Source organism: Scyliorhinus torazame, chromosome 4, assembly GCF_047496885.1.
Source record: "Scyliorhinus torazame isolate Kashiwa2021f chromosome 4, sScyTor2.1, whole genome shotgun sequence".
NCBI classification, from domain to species: Eukaryota; Metazoa; Chordata; class Chondrichthyes; order Carcharhiniformes; family Scyliorhinidae; genus Scyliorhinus; species Scyliorhinus torazame.
In genome coordinates, this window is record NC_092710.1 from 25,115,605 (window position 1) to 25,130,159 (window position 14,555).

Below are 14,555 nucleotides of genomic sequence, written 5' to 3' on the forward strand. Positions count from 1 at the left end.
GTGTAGGGTCAGATCGGCAGATACCCCTCCGAATGAGGCAGTAGTGAACAAGCGGGGTTTTTACGACAGTCATCGGCAGACTGGCGATTTTAATTCGATTCAAATTTCACCATCTGCCGTGGCAGGATTCGAACTCGGGTCCCCAGAGCCTTTTCCCTGGGTCACTGCATTTCTAGTCCAGCGACAAGACGGCGCTCCACAACCTGGTGTTGGAGCCACTCCCCGATCTTTGCTCCTCTGTCTCCCTCACAGCGACGTGGCCTCCATTCCTGATCAGGTCGTTTCTTGACTTTCTTTGCCTCCCTCTCCACCTTGTCTCGAGCTCCATGGGCTCTCGCAAGTGTAACGGGGCAGTGGGAGGATTCAGAGCGGGGGAGGGGGGCAGAGCAGCGAAGTGGCAGAGAGGAAAGTTAAAGAGTGCAAGCCCACAGATGCCCTGATGGGCCAGGCCGATCAGGCTGGACACGATGGCAGGTCACGCCCTCGCTGAATGGCGGGTCAGACTCGATGGGCCGAGTGGCCGACAACTTCTCCCGCGTCGCCTGGCCGCATGGGTGAGCGTGTTGCCTGGGGTCGGAGAAATGTAACCACAAGCGAAGGTTGGACGAGTTACGATGGCTGAGGGCAGATATAACTGAGGCCTGTAAAGTTCGGCGGAGCCTAGATGGAGTAGCTACTCCCTGAAGTAATTTGTAGGATTAGAGAGGAGAGATTTTAAAGTTTTAGTCTGGGAGGTTACGGGGGAGAGGCCGGACCTTACTGCCTGAAAGAGTGGCCAAGGCAGAAACCCTCCATCCCATTTAAAAAGTACTTTGACGTGTCCTCGGTGTTCCCTAGCCTACTGGTCTACGGATAAAGGGCTGGGAAGCGGGATTAGGCATTGCTTCGAACCACATTAAAACGGCCTCCTTCAGTGCCCTAAACGTTCTGTGTTTCTATTACAGTGTACAGCACAGAGAAAGGACATTCGGCCCTAAACCAACGGCCTACTGGAGCCGACACCCCACCCTCCCTCAACAAACCCCATTGGATTTATTAATGACGGTATCTTACGCTTTTGGCCCTCAGTTCTGCACCGCCCCCATAGTCGTCCACTGGGTCGAGGCGTCGTGAGTGAATTACCCCACGTGAATCAGGAAACAGAATACCTTGGGGATGTAGTGGTATTCTCGCTGGACTAGCAACCCATGGATCCAGGGCAATGCTCTGGGGACCCGGCGTCAAATCCCTCCACACCAGATGGTGAGATTTCAATTCAATAAAAATCTGCAATGAATGCTGAGCGTGAAACCATTGTCGCAAGGACGTACCACGAATGCCCTTCAAAGAGGGAAATCCTGGTCTGGCGATCGTGTGATCGGCCAGGTGGGCCTGTACATGTGACCCCCAGACCCTCGAGTCCTGATTCAGATTCTAGGATCACTACAGTGCAGAAGGAGGCCATTTGGCCCATTGAGAAGGCTCACAAACGGGCACTGTGCCTACGCCCACTCCCCCACCCGTCCGATCCCCATAACCCCACCTAACCTTTTGGACTCCCAGGGGAAATGGAGCACGGCCAATCCACCTCACCCGCACACCTTTGGACTTGCGGGGAGGAAACCGGAGCGCCCGGAGGAAACCCACGCAGGCACGGGGAGAACGTGCAGACTCCGCACAGGCAGCGACCCACGGCCGGGGATCGAATCTGGGACCTTGGCGCTGTGAGGCCGCAGTGCCGACCACTGTGCCACCGGTGCCGGCCCCAGTCCGGGGATCGTCAGAGAGGCCCAAAAATGTGACTCCAGACCCTGCAGCAATGTGCTTGACTCTGAAAGGGCCGAACAACTCAGTTGAAGGCCAAAGTTGGCCCAGCCACCAAAGCAAAGCCAAAGTCCCCATGAGTGAAGAATAGGAAATACTGCCCGGGGCCTAATGTCGGGCGACTTTCAGCACCTCGCCTTCCGTTCGGGCACTTCTCACCCTTTTGGCCTCAGTACCCGAGTACAACAGTTTCAGGAGGTGGCCTACACTTTGTTTCCTTTGGTTTTGTGTTTTTCTCTTCTTAACAGCGAGCGGCACACCTGCTCTCGACACATGTGAATAAAGAGGCCGCTCGGCCCCTCCAGCCTGCTGCCCCATTCACAATGACTGATCTGACTATAACCTCGACCCCCACATTCCTGCCGACCCCCCCGATAACCTTTCACCCCCCCCCCCCTCTCGTCAATCAAGCATCCGTCTCGCTCGGCCTTGACGACATTCCGAGGTTCTGCTCGCGCTGCCTTTTGAGGAAGAGAGTTCGAGAGACTCGGGACCCTCGGAGAGGAAATATCTGGTGGGAGTTGGGAGGGGGGGGGGGGGAGTTTCGGTGGGCCAGACAAATTGTCCGTTAATTTTCGCCGGGACCAGGCGGCCCCCACAGCGGGCGAGGCCAGGAAACCCCGGCCTCCACTCCTGGGCTGGTCGATCTCTCCTGCCTTTCACTCCGTCTTTTACCTTCCTCCTCTCCTCCGCCGACCCACCCACCCACTTGCTCGAAACCTGTGGGCTTCTTAATCTTTCCCAGTCCCGCCGAAAGGTCACAGCTTGTAACGTTCACTCGGTTTCTCTCTCTCTCTCCGCACATTTCTTCCGCTGCCGAAACCCGCTGACTCCAACATTTTCAGTTCATTTAAAAGTGACATTTGAGTTGTGCAAACGTGTTGTCTGCTTTTTAACTCTGTCCCAACTGCTCAACATCGCTCGGCAGGCCCGCTCCCCACTCGCGCCTGCTCCCACTCTTTGAAAGAACTATTCGACTCGTCACGCTTGCCCCCCCCCCCCCACCTCCCCCCCTGTCCCGCGCTCTCCTCGCAGCCCCCAAAACAAACAATTTTCATTCCCCCCCCCTCCCTCCGCTATTGAGTATCGACCCAATTCTCGTTTTGAAAGTTATGACTGCACCTGCTTCCCCCTCAGATCGTAGCGGCCTGACGGAGTAAAAAATAAACCAGCTCTCCTCCCGGGCAAGAGGGAGGCCATTCACTCCCCATGGGCTCGTTCAATCAGGACTGATCTGCCAACTGACCCCACACGCTATCACTACTCGTCATACGAGGAGCGGTTGAGGACTCTGGGTCTGCACCCGTTGGAGTTTGGAAGGGTGAGAGGGGATCTTGTTGAAACTTACAGCATGCTGCGAGGTCTGGATAGCGTGGACGTGGATGTTTCCACTTGTAGGAAAAACTAGAACCAGGGGGGACACCATCTCAGACTAAAGGGATCATCCTTTAAAACCGAGATGAGGAGGAATTTCTTCAGCCAGAGGGTGGTGAATCTGTGGAACTCTTTGCCGCAGACGGCTGTGGAGGTCAAATCGCTGAGTGTCTTTCAGACGGAGATAGATAGGTTCTTGATCAATAAGGGGATCAGGGGTTATGGGGAGAAGGCAGGAGAATGGGGATGAGAAAATATCAGCCATGATTGAATGGCGGAGCAGACTCGATGGGCCGAGTGGCCTAATTCTGATCCTATGTCTTATAGAATTTACAGTGCAGAAGGAGGCCATTCGGCCCATCAAGTCTGCACCGGCTCTTGGAAGGAGCACCCCACCCAAGGTCAACACCTCCACCCCATCCCCACAACCCAGCAACCCCACCCAACACTAAGGGCAATTTTGGACACTAAGGGGCAATTTAGCGCGGCCAATCCACCCAACCTGCGCATCTTTGGACTGTGGGAGGAAACCGGGGCACCCGGAGGAAACCCACGCAGACCACGGGGAGGACGCGCAGACTCCGCACAGACAGTGACCCAAGCCGGGAATCGAATCTGGTCTTATGGGCTTATCATTTGGGCCTCCAACTGCAAACAAAGCGCATTGGTGAGGCCACTCTCTGGGCGAGTCTGGGACTCGCGACCTGAAAGGGTGGTGGAGGCAGAGACCCTCATAACACTTAAGAAGTATTTAGGTGTGCACTTGCGATGCCAAGAGCTGGAAAATGGGATTAAAAATACTGAGGTGGTTTTGTTATTGCCTGGCGCTGAGGCGGTAGGCCTTGTCTGTGTTGGAGGCCTCGGTGATACATCTGTAGCATTGAGTACAGTACCGGTCTCCTCATCTGTGAGTCGGAGACCAGAGAGTCCCGGAGGCGGCACCTGAGGAGAATTCGCTTTCGGCAGTGGGGGTGATGTGATTCGGGAACGCACGGCTCGGAAGGCCGCACGGCCAGAGCTGGAGGGCGACTTCCGAAAGAGAAATCGGATTCCCATTCCAGACGGAAAGTCGTTCATGAACGTGTGTGTGTGTGTGTGTGTGTGTGTGTGTGCGGGAAGGGCAGGCGCCAGCACGGGACTTTGAAGTTTCGAAAAGGAGCTTTGCTGTACCGTCCTAGGACTGTTTGTCTGCCGATTCTCCCAATCGTGAACCACACGAGCAGGTGTTGTGTTTGAACTGCACGCAGACACAGAAAGCAAACGGATGCCGACTCTTATTCACAGTAACACAAAGGAAAGGCAACAGGCAGATTGAGAGACAAAGACAAGAGTTTTAAAAAAAAAGATAGACGGTTCCCTCAGAGGACAGGGCGGTAAATCTCTCAAGTGTGCGAAATATGGTACAGATCACCCAACTCTATATGTGTGACAGGGCCAGGCTCCAATCCCGGCCTGTTGTGCCCAGTTAGCCGATGTGACACGCGGTGTTAAGGTGTACTGAGCTCGAAACGCGCGCGCACGCTCCCACGCACAGGCACACACAGAGAAGAATGGGAAAGGGTCAGGCTCCATGGTGGCCTGTTCTCCCTGTTATTTACCCATTGCCCTATTTATTCCCTCAAATCCCCCCCTTTTGAATCTGCCGAATCTGCTTTTTGCACTGCCTTTGAGGTCAGCCATTGCCAAATGACAATAACTCGCTGTTTAAAAGGTGGATTTCCCTCATGTCACCTTCGGGTGGTTTTGCTGGTCGTATGAGCTCTGGTTACCAAACCGCAGCATGCCCCCCCCCCCCCCCCCCCCCCCCACCCCCCTAACCCCCTCCCTGTCTCCGTCCACTCCATGAAACCCCCCCCCCCCCTAACTTTGAACGCCTCCATTCGAATCTCCTCTTAACCTTCTCCACTCTCAGGAGCACAGCCCCAACTTCGTCACATTACCCTGCTGCCCCTCAGTACGCCCCGGTCCCATTCTCGCCCACGGCCCCCTACCCCCTCTCCAAAGCCTTGGCATCTGTCCTGGGGGTGTGGTGCTTCGGATTCAGCCACGATGCCCCAGGTGGGCTTGTACCCTGCTGCGTCTGATGGAGACAGTCCGTCCGTCTTACGCTCCTTCCCTCCTCTCTTCACTCTTTCATTGGATGCGGGCATCGCTGGCAAGGCCCAGCGTTGCCCTTGGATCTGAGTGTCGTGACTCGTCCATTTCAGAGGGGCAATTAACCAGCATGTCGGCCAGACCAGGCAAGGGTGGCAGATTCCTTTGGGTGGCAACTGTCATGGCCGCCATCATCGACACTTTATATTCCAGATTGAATTTAAATTGAACTAAACGGTGGGATTTGAATGCGTGTGCCCCCAGTCCTTCCGCCTGGGGTTCCTGGCCCGACGGTGTTACCAGTACACCACCATCGCCCATTTTGCCTTGCCCGATAGGCGAGGTCGGGCACCTTCCCAGAGTGGGGAGAAGGCCGAAGAACGGGCCTTCAACCGAAAATCGACGGCTGCCTCTTTCGCTCTGCCTTGCAGCGGGGGGAGGGGGGGGGGGCGGCGAGGGACCTCAGGGAGGCGGGGGGGGGAAGTCAAACGGTGAGCGAGAGCGGGATGGCGGGGAGGGAGGGGGGGTTCCTTTTCGCAGCAGAGCGAAGGCGGAGGAGTCGTCCGCGCTGGCGGGGAGAGCGGGTGAACGGAGAGGGTCGGTCGGCCTGCATAGCCAGGACCCCCAATTTGAAATAATTGGCAAAAAAAAAAAAAAACATCCCAGAGGAGGGAAGAGATGAGACAAGCGAGGAGTGTACTTCCCCGCATTTATAAGGTTCAGGGTGATCCGATTACAGTGCGAAACTATTCCTGCTGGTCGGGGGGTTTGGGAACGAGGAACCACTGCCTCCAAACATTATCCGGATCTGTCAGGAGTGAAACTGGACAACATTCCCACGCACAAAGAACAAAGACAAAGAACAAAGAACAAAGAAATGTACAGCACAGGAACAGGCCCTTCGGCCCTCAAAGGCTGTGGGAAAATTGGAACACTCTCCCACTAACGTCAACCTGTGCTCATTCAATCGCCCCTTTTCAATATGCAATTGATAACTCCGTGTCAACCAAAGGTGTTTCACATCCAAACATATACAGACAGGGGCATGAGGAGGACGTTCAGCCCCTCCAGCCTGCCAACCCATTAATAAGATCGTGACCGATGGGCTTGTGACCTCGACCCCACATTCCTGCCGACCCCTCGATGACCTTTCACCCTCCCTCGTTAATCGAGAATCCATCTCGCTCGGCCTGAACAACATTCCGAGATTCTGCTCCTGCCGCATTTTGAGGAAAAAAGTTCCAGAAACTCGGCACCCTCTGAGGGGAAAGAATTCTCCTCAACTCCGTCTGAAATGGGCCGCCCCCTTATTTTTAAACAGTGACCCCCCCCCCCCCCCCCCCCACCCCCCGCCCTCGTTCTAGATTCTCCCACAAGAGGAAACGTCCTCTCCACATCCACCCCGTCAATAACCCCCTCAGGATCTTGACGGTTTCGATCCCTTCCATCCCCCTTGTCTGCTCAACGGAGAACAGTCCCAACAGCTCCCATTCTCTCCACATTCACTGACTCCCCTGAATCCTTGGAAATGTTTGATTTGATTTGATTTATTGTCACATGTACCGAAGTTCAGTGAAAAGTATTTTTCTGCGGCCGAGGGAACGTACACAGTACGTACATAGTAGACAAAAACAATAACCGACAGAGAATATTGACAGATGGTACATCGACAAGCAGTGATTGGTTACAGTGCGGAACAAGGGGCCAAACAAAGCTAATACATGAGCAAGAGCAGCATAGGGCGTTGTGAATAGTGTTCGTACAGGGACATCAGTCTGAGGGGGAGTCGTTGAGGAGTCTTGTAGCTGTGGGGAAGAAGCTGTTCCTGTGTCTGGATGTGCGGGTCTTCAGACTTCTGTACCTCATGCCTGATGGAAGGGCCTGGAAGAGGGCAATGCCTGGGTGGGAGGGGTCTCTGATAATGAAATGTTCTGGTTAATCTCCTCCGCTCCTTCTCCCCGCGCCTGGACATCCTTCCTTATAGCGCGACGCCCAGGAATTGGACGCAGTGCTCAGACAGGGGCCGGTTAACCAGTGACTTGTGACAATTTGGCTTTGCTTATGGGGAGAGGGTGCAGAGGGCCATTAGCCAGGACGCAACCAGGGACTGAGGGACTTCAGTTGGCAAAGTTGTGACAGTGCTCCTTACAGCAGAGAAGGTTGAGGAGAGATTTGAGATTTGCAACGGAGACAGTTCCCGCTCAAATACAGAGAGTCTGGGAGCTATGCCGCCCCCCTCCCCCCCCACCTCCTGAAACCTTGCTGAGCACCCGGCACCTAGATACGCTACTGGGCTCACAAAAACTCACTTTGTCTTACACGGGGGGCCAGCGACGGAAGCTGCCCGTGGACCTACGAGCCTTTGACGCAAGTGGCAGGAGCTCAGCGTGGCAGGCGGCATCCTCCTGTGGGAAACTCGCGCCGTTGCCCAAAGCCATCACTGACAGGCCAGCCTCCAGTGGGAATAACCTCTCACCACTTCCCCTGTGCGCATTGCTGGGTTCATTGTTCAAATCACCACCTCCCGCGGGAAGGGGTTCACAGCTTTATGCGGAGTCTGCCACACAGAAACAGGCCACTCGGCCCATCCGCTCCCTACTGGTGTTTCTGCTCCAGCTGAGCCTCCACCCTACCATGCACGGTACTCCCAGTGTGATACGGAGACAGGAACTGTGCACAGTGACTCCCAGTGCGACACGGAGACAGGAACTGTGCACAGTGACTCCCAGTGTGATACAGAGACAGGAACTGTGCACAGTGACTCCCAGTGTGATACGGAGACAGGAACTGTGCACAGTGACTCCCAGTGTGATACGGAGAACGGAACTGTGCACAGTGACTCCCAGTGTGATACAGAGACAGGAACTGTGCACAGTGATTCCCAGTGTGATACGGCGACAGGAACTGTGCACAGTAACTCCCAGTGTGATACGGAGACAGGAACTGTGCACAGTGACTCCCAGTGTGATACGGAGACAGGAACTGTGCACAGTAACTCCAAGTGTGATACGGAGACAGGAACTGTGCACAGTGACTCCCAGTGTGATACGGAGACCGGAACTGTGCACAGTGATTCCCAGTGTGATACGGAGACAGGAACTGTGCACAGTGACTCCCAGTGTGATACGGAGACAGGAACTGTGCACAGTGACTCCCAGTGTGACACAGAGACAGGAACTGTGCACAGTGACTCCCAGTGTGATACGGAGACAGGAACTGTGCACAGTGACCCCCAGTGTGATACAGAGACAGGAACTGTGCACAGTGACTCCCAGTGATACGGAGACAGGAACTGTGCACAGTGACTCCCAGTGTGATACGGAGACCAGAACTGCGCACAGTGACTTCCAGTGTGATACGGAGACCGGAACTGTGCACAGTGACTCCCAGTGTGATACGGAGACAGGAACTGTGCACAGTAACTCCCAGTGTGATACAGAGACCAGAACAGTGCACAGTGAATCCCATTGTGATACGGAGACAGGAACTGTGCACAGTGACTCCCAGTGTGATACGGAGACAGGAACTGTGCACAGTGACTCCCAATGTGATATGGGGACCGGAACTGTGCACAGTGACTCCCAGTGTGATACGGAGGCCGGAACTGTGCACAGTGACTCCCAGTGTGATACAGAGACAGGAACTGTGCACAGTGACTCCCAGTGTGATACGGAGACAGGAACTGTGCACAGTGACTCCCAGTGTGACACAGAGACCGGAACTGTGCACAGTGACTCCCAGTGTGATACAGGGACAGGAACTATGCACAGTGACTCCCAGTGTGACACAGAGACCGGAACTGTGCACAGTGACTCCCAGTGTCATACGGAGACAGGAACTGTGCACAGTGACTCCCAGTGTGATACGGAGACAGGAACTGTGCACAGTGACTCCCAGTGTGATACAGAGACAGGAACTGTGCACAGTGACTCCCAGTGTGATATGGAGACAGGAACTGTGCACAGTGACTCCCAGTGTGATACGGAGACCGGAACTGTGCAGTAACTCACAGAGTAATACGGAGACCGGAACTGTGCACAGTGACTCCCAGGCGATACGGAGACTGGTACTGTGCAGTGACTCCCAGTGTGATACGGAGACCGGAACTGTGCACATTGACTCCCAGTGTGATACAGAGACAGGAACTGTGCACAGTGACTCACAGTGTGATACAGAGACCGGAACTGTGCACAGTGACTCCCAGTGTGATACGGAGACCGGAACTGTGCACAGTGACTCCTGTGTGATATGGAGACCGGAACTGTGCACAGTGACTCCCAGTGTGATACGGAGACCGGAACTGTGCACAGTGACTCCCAGTGTGATACGGAGACCGGAACTGTGCACAGTGACTCCCAGTGTGACACGGAGACCGGAACTGTGCACAGTGACTCCTGTGTGATATGGAGACCGGAACTGTGCACAGTGACTCCCAGTGTGATACGGAGACCGGAACTGTGCACAGTGACTCCCAGTGTGATACGGAGACCGGAACTGTGCACAGTGACTCCCAGTGTGATACGGAGACCGGAACTGTGCACAGTGACTCCCAGTGTGATACGGAGACCGGAACTGTGCACAGTGACTCCCAGTGTGATACGGAGACCGGAACTGTGCACAGTGACTCCCAGTGTGATACGGAGACCGGAACTGTGCACAGTGACTCCTGTGTGATATGGAGACCGGAACTGTGCACAGTGACTCCCAGTGTGATACGGAGACCGGAACTGTGCACAGTGACTCCCAGTGTGATACGGAGACCGGAACTGTGCACAGTGACTCCCAGTGTGATACGGAGACCGGAACTGTGCACAGTGACTCCCAGTGTGATACGGAGACCGGAACTGTGCACAGTGACTCCCAGTGTGATACGGATACAGGAACTGTGCACAGTGACTCCCATTGTGTTACGGAGACATGAACTGTGCACAGTGACTCCCAGTGTGATACAGAGACAGGAACTGTGCACAGTGACTCCCAGTGTGATACGGAGACCGGAACTGTGCACAGTGACTCCCAGTGTGATACGGAGACCGGAACTGTGCACAGTGACTCCCAGTGTGATACCGAGAGACCAGGAGAGCTATATTCATTTATTTTCGAGATGATAGATCCTATCTGGAGCAAACCATTGTGTTCTGGTTTCCACACGTCATGAAGGTTATATTGCAGCAGTGAGATAGCAGGTAAATGATGGGACAGCTCCCAGATACCAGATTTGTATTCCTTCAAGTATTGAATATTAAGAGGTTCTAATTGAGGGAAAAGGACTAAATGAGGGAGACACAGAGAGGCTATTCCCTCTGGTTCTCTGACTACCTGGAAATCGTTTAAAATCTGAGCTCCAATTCCGGGGTGATGTCAGGAAGCAATTTTTCATCAAGGGAAGTGGAAAACTGGAACTCACTTCCCAAAAGACTGTGGATGCTGAGGGACCTGCTGAAACTTCCAAGAAAGATATTGATAATATTTTCTTAATTCAGGGGAGGTGTGGAGCAAAAGCAGGTAAATGGTGGTGATAAAAGATCACATCAAGGGGCTGAATGGGGCCTCCTCCTGTTCCTGTGTAACAGGCTGGAGAAGGGGCTGAATGGGGCCTCCTCCTGTTCTTGAGTAACAGGCTGGAGAAGGGACTGAATGGGGCCTCCTCCTGTTCCTGTGTAACAGGCTGGAGAAGGGGCTGAATGGGGCCTCCTCCTGTTCTTGAGTAACAGGCTGGAGAAGGGACTGAATGGGGCCTCCTCCTGTTCCTGTGTAACAGGCTGGAGAAGGGGCTGAATGGGGCCTCCTCCTGTTCCTGCGTAACAGGCTGGAGAAGGGGCTGAACGGGGCCTCCTCCTGTTTCTGTGTAACAGGCTGGAGAAGGGGCTGATTGTCCTCTCCCTTACTCTCCGGTATTGGATTGAGGGGCCAAATGGCCTGCCTCCTGTTCCTAACATCCCTCTCTTCCTACGGCACGTTCGGTTGTCGGGAGGGTCGGGAATTGCAGTATTCCAGGAGAGAGGCCCCTCTTTGGGTTTCCGCTGCTTTCCCTACAGTGGGGTGGCCATGATTCCGGCCTAGTTAATCCCGAAGCCTGCGTTAATGACCCGTAGAGTCCAAAACCTCATCCGGATTTCAGTTCGATAAACATCGCAAAGTAAAAAAGGTACATCCCTATTATGAAAAGCAAACCCAAAGCTGTCAAACCCTTCGTAAAACCCCACCAACGTCAGCTGTGTCCTTCTTTTGGGTTGAAACCCTGCCATCTCTACCTCGGCTGCCCAGTATAGGGACTGGACTACCTGAGCGTCAGAGGTTAAACTGCAGCCATGCCACAGGACCCCGGCCGATCGCACTGAGCAATACCGAGTGTAGTCCAGGCACCTCACGTCGGGGAAGGTTATATTGGATTTACCCGAACAGAATTGGCGCTCCGAATGTTAAAATACGCAAAGAGGCTACACAGACCGGGGGCTAAGTTCCCGGGAATACAGACGATTCAGGGGTTTATTTGACTGCGCTTTTCAAGGTATGAGGGAGAACTGATTGGATAGATGGGAGGGAACATAGGAACAGAAGGAGAGTCCATTCGGCCCCTCGAGCTTGCCCCACCATTCAATGAGATCATGGATGATCTCTTGCCTAACTCCGTGTGGATGGGCCCTGGGCCCACATCCCCTCCATATCTTTCTTGAACAAAAATCTATCTGTCTCAGATTTAAAATTAACAAATTGTTCCCGCTGTGTGTGTGGGAGAGAATTCCAAACCTCTCCCACTCTGAATGAAGAAGTTCTTCCCAACATCTCTCCTGAACGGTCGGGCCCTAATTTTTAGAATCTGCAGCCAATGGAAACAGTTTATCCATATCTACCCTGTCTTTCCCAGTTAATATCTTAAACACTTCGATCAGATCACCCCTTAACCTTCTAACTTCTCGTGAAAACAGGACTAATTTGTGGACTCTCTCCTCACAGCCCATAGGGGCTAGTTTAGCACACTGGGCTAAATCGCTGGCTTTGAAAGCAGACCAAGGCAGGCCAGCAGCATGGGTTCAATTCCCGTACCAGCCTCCCTGAACAGGTGCCGGAATGTGGTGACTAGAGGCCTTTCACAGTAACTTCATTGAAGCCTACTTGTAACAATAAGCGATTTTCATTTTCATTTTTGTGAAGCTACGTTACTCTCCCTCCAAGGTCAGCATATCCACCGAAGGTGTGCTGTCCAGGACTGCTCACTGTGACTCCAGGCGGGGTCTAACCAGGGTTTTGTGAAGCTGCACCATCACCCCCGTGGTCTTTATTCACCAAACCTCCAGACACAGAGGCGCGAATTCTATTAGCCTTTTTGATTATTTTCTGCACTTGTTTCCGGCATTTTAAGGAATCTCTCCACCTGAACCCCTAAGTAGAGGGATTGAGTTTCGGAGCCATGAGGACATGTTGCAGCTGTACAAAACCCTGGTGCGGCCGCATTTGGAGTATTGCGTGCAGTTCTGGTCGCCGCATTATAGGAAGGATGTGGAAGCATTGGAAAGGGTGCAGAGGAGATTTACCAGAATGTTGCCTGGTATGGAGGGAAGATCTTATGAGGGAAGGCTGAGGGACTTGAGGCTGTTTTCGTCAGAGAGAAGAAGGTTAAGAGGTGACTTAATTGAGGCATACAAGATGATCAGAGGATGGGATAGGGTGGACAGCGAGAGCCTTTTTCCTCGGATGGTGATGTCTAGCACGAGGGGACATAGCTTTAAATTGAGGGGAGATAGATATAGGACAGATGTCAGAGGTAGGTTCTTTACTCAGAGTAGTAAGGGCGTGGAATGCAACAGTAGTGGACTCGCCAACACTAAGGGCATTCTAATGGTCATTGGATAGACATATGGACGATAAGGGAATAGCGTAGATGGGCTTCAGAGTGGTTTCACAGGTCGGCGCAGCATCGAGGGCCGAAGGGCCTGTACTGCGCTGGAATGTTCTATTGTTCTATTGTCTGTTTGGACACCCACTCTACCTAACCGCTTCCCATTTACAAAGTACTCCGTTCCATCCTTTTTTGGACCAAACGGATAACCTCACACTGCTTTACATTGAATTCCCTCTGCCACAATTTTGCCCATTTTCCCCCTCGTGGGGTGGGGGTGGGGGGTGGGGGGGGGGGTTGGGGGGGGGTGGGGGTTGGGGATTGCAATTTAGCGCGGCCAATCCGCCCAACCTGCACGCCTTTGTGACCGTGGGAGGAAACCGGAGCGCCCGGAGGAAACCCGCGCCGACACGGGGAGGACGCGCAGACTCCGCGCGGGACCGTGACCCCAGCGGGGAATCGAACCCGGGACCCTGGCGCTGTGAGGCAGCAGTGCTGACCACTGTGCTCCCGCGCAGGCCCTTCTGATGCCCCCGCCACCTGGGGACAACGCGGTCCAGGGATCGAGGGAAGGTGATAGAAAATAGGAGAGGGGGCAAGGAAGCTGGAGCACACAACAGCGCAGGGCTGAAGAAATGGAGTGGGGGGGGGGTGCGGGGTTGGTGGTGGCAGGGGTGGAGGGGGGGGGGAGAGGTGGTGGGATAAAGGGTCAAACTCTTACCTGCAAAGATTTGGATTGCAAACCGCAAAGAGACTGCGGAGACCATCCTCCCTCCTCCTTTAGGCTGGACCCCGTGCAGAGCTGGTCAGGGAGTTGCTGAGGTTCAAGGCCAGTTCCCGGGGCCGTTTGGGGATCAGGGGGTTGGGGCGCTGCGCTCGTTCCTGGAGGGTCGAGCTTCGACTGCCAGAGTGTGCAGCTTCTCGATCGCTCGCTCGCTGGCTGGCTCGCTTCCTGTGCGGTTCGCCAACAACCCTGACACACCAGCTTCGCCAACCTTCGAACGGAATCGCAACTTCTAACCAACCCCCTCGTGTGGGGCCCCAAGTCACTCACCTCAGAAGCGGAGCTGTGTGTGTGTGTGTGTGTGTGTGTGTGTGTAACTGCTGCCCAATTCTAACCGACTCGGATGAAAGGAGAGAGAGAGAGAGAGAGAGATGGGGTGAGAGGGGTAGGGAGAGAGAAACAGAGAGAACGGGAGTGAGAGCGGCTGGAAAGGAAGGAGAGGGAGAGAGAGAGAGACAGGCTGAGAAAGATAGCGAGAGCAGTTGTGAGAGAGACAGATGGAGTGAGAGACAGAGAGAGAGAGAGAGAGAGGGAGGGGGGGAGAGAAAGGGGGAGAGGGAGAGAAAGAACCAGGTAAAGGGGAGGAAAGAAGCAGAGTGAGAGAGAGAGGAGGGATAAATGCAGATAGAGAAAGGGAGTGAGAGAGGGAGCGAGAGGGGA

At 54.2% G+C, this 14,555-nt stretch overlaps 1 protein-coding gene across 1 annotated transcript in view; it reads right to left on the reverse strand.

Moving 5' to 3' along the window:
• LOC140411570 (T-cell surface glycoprotein CD5-like) overlaps positions 1-14,023 on the reverse strand; it is a 64,563-nt gene extending 50,540 nt beyond the window's left edge. Inside the window, exon 1 of the mRNA XM_072500652.1 lies at positions 13,833-14,023. Within this exon, the coding sequence (XP_072356753.1) occupies positions 13,833-13,878 (46 nt within the window). The 5' untranslated portion in view covers positions 13,879-14,023. The remainder of the gene's footprint in view (positions 1-13,832) is intronic.
• Between the last annotated feature and the right edge of the window lie 532 nt (positions 14,024-14,555).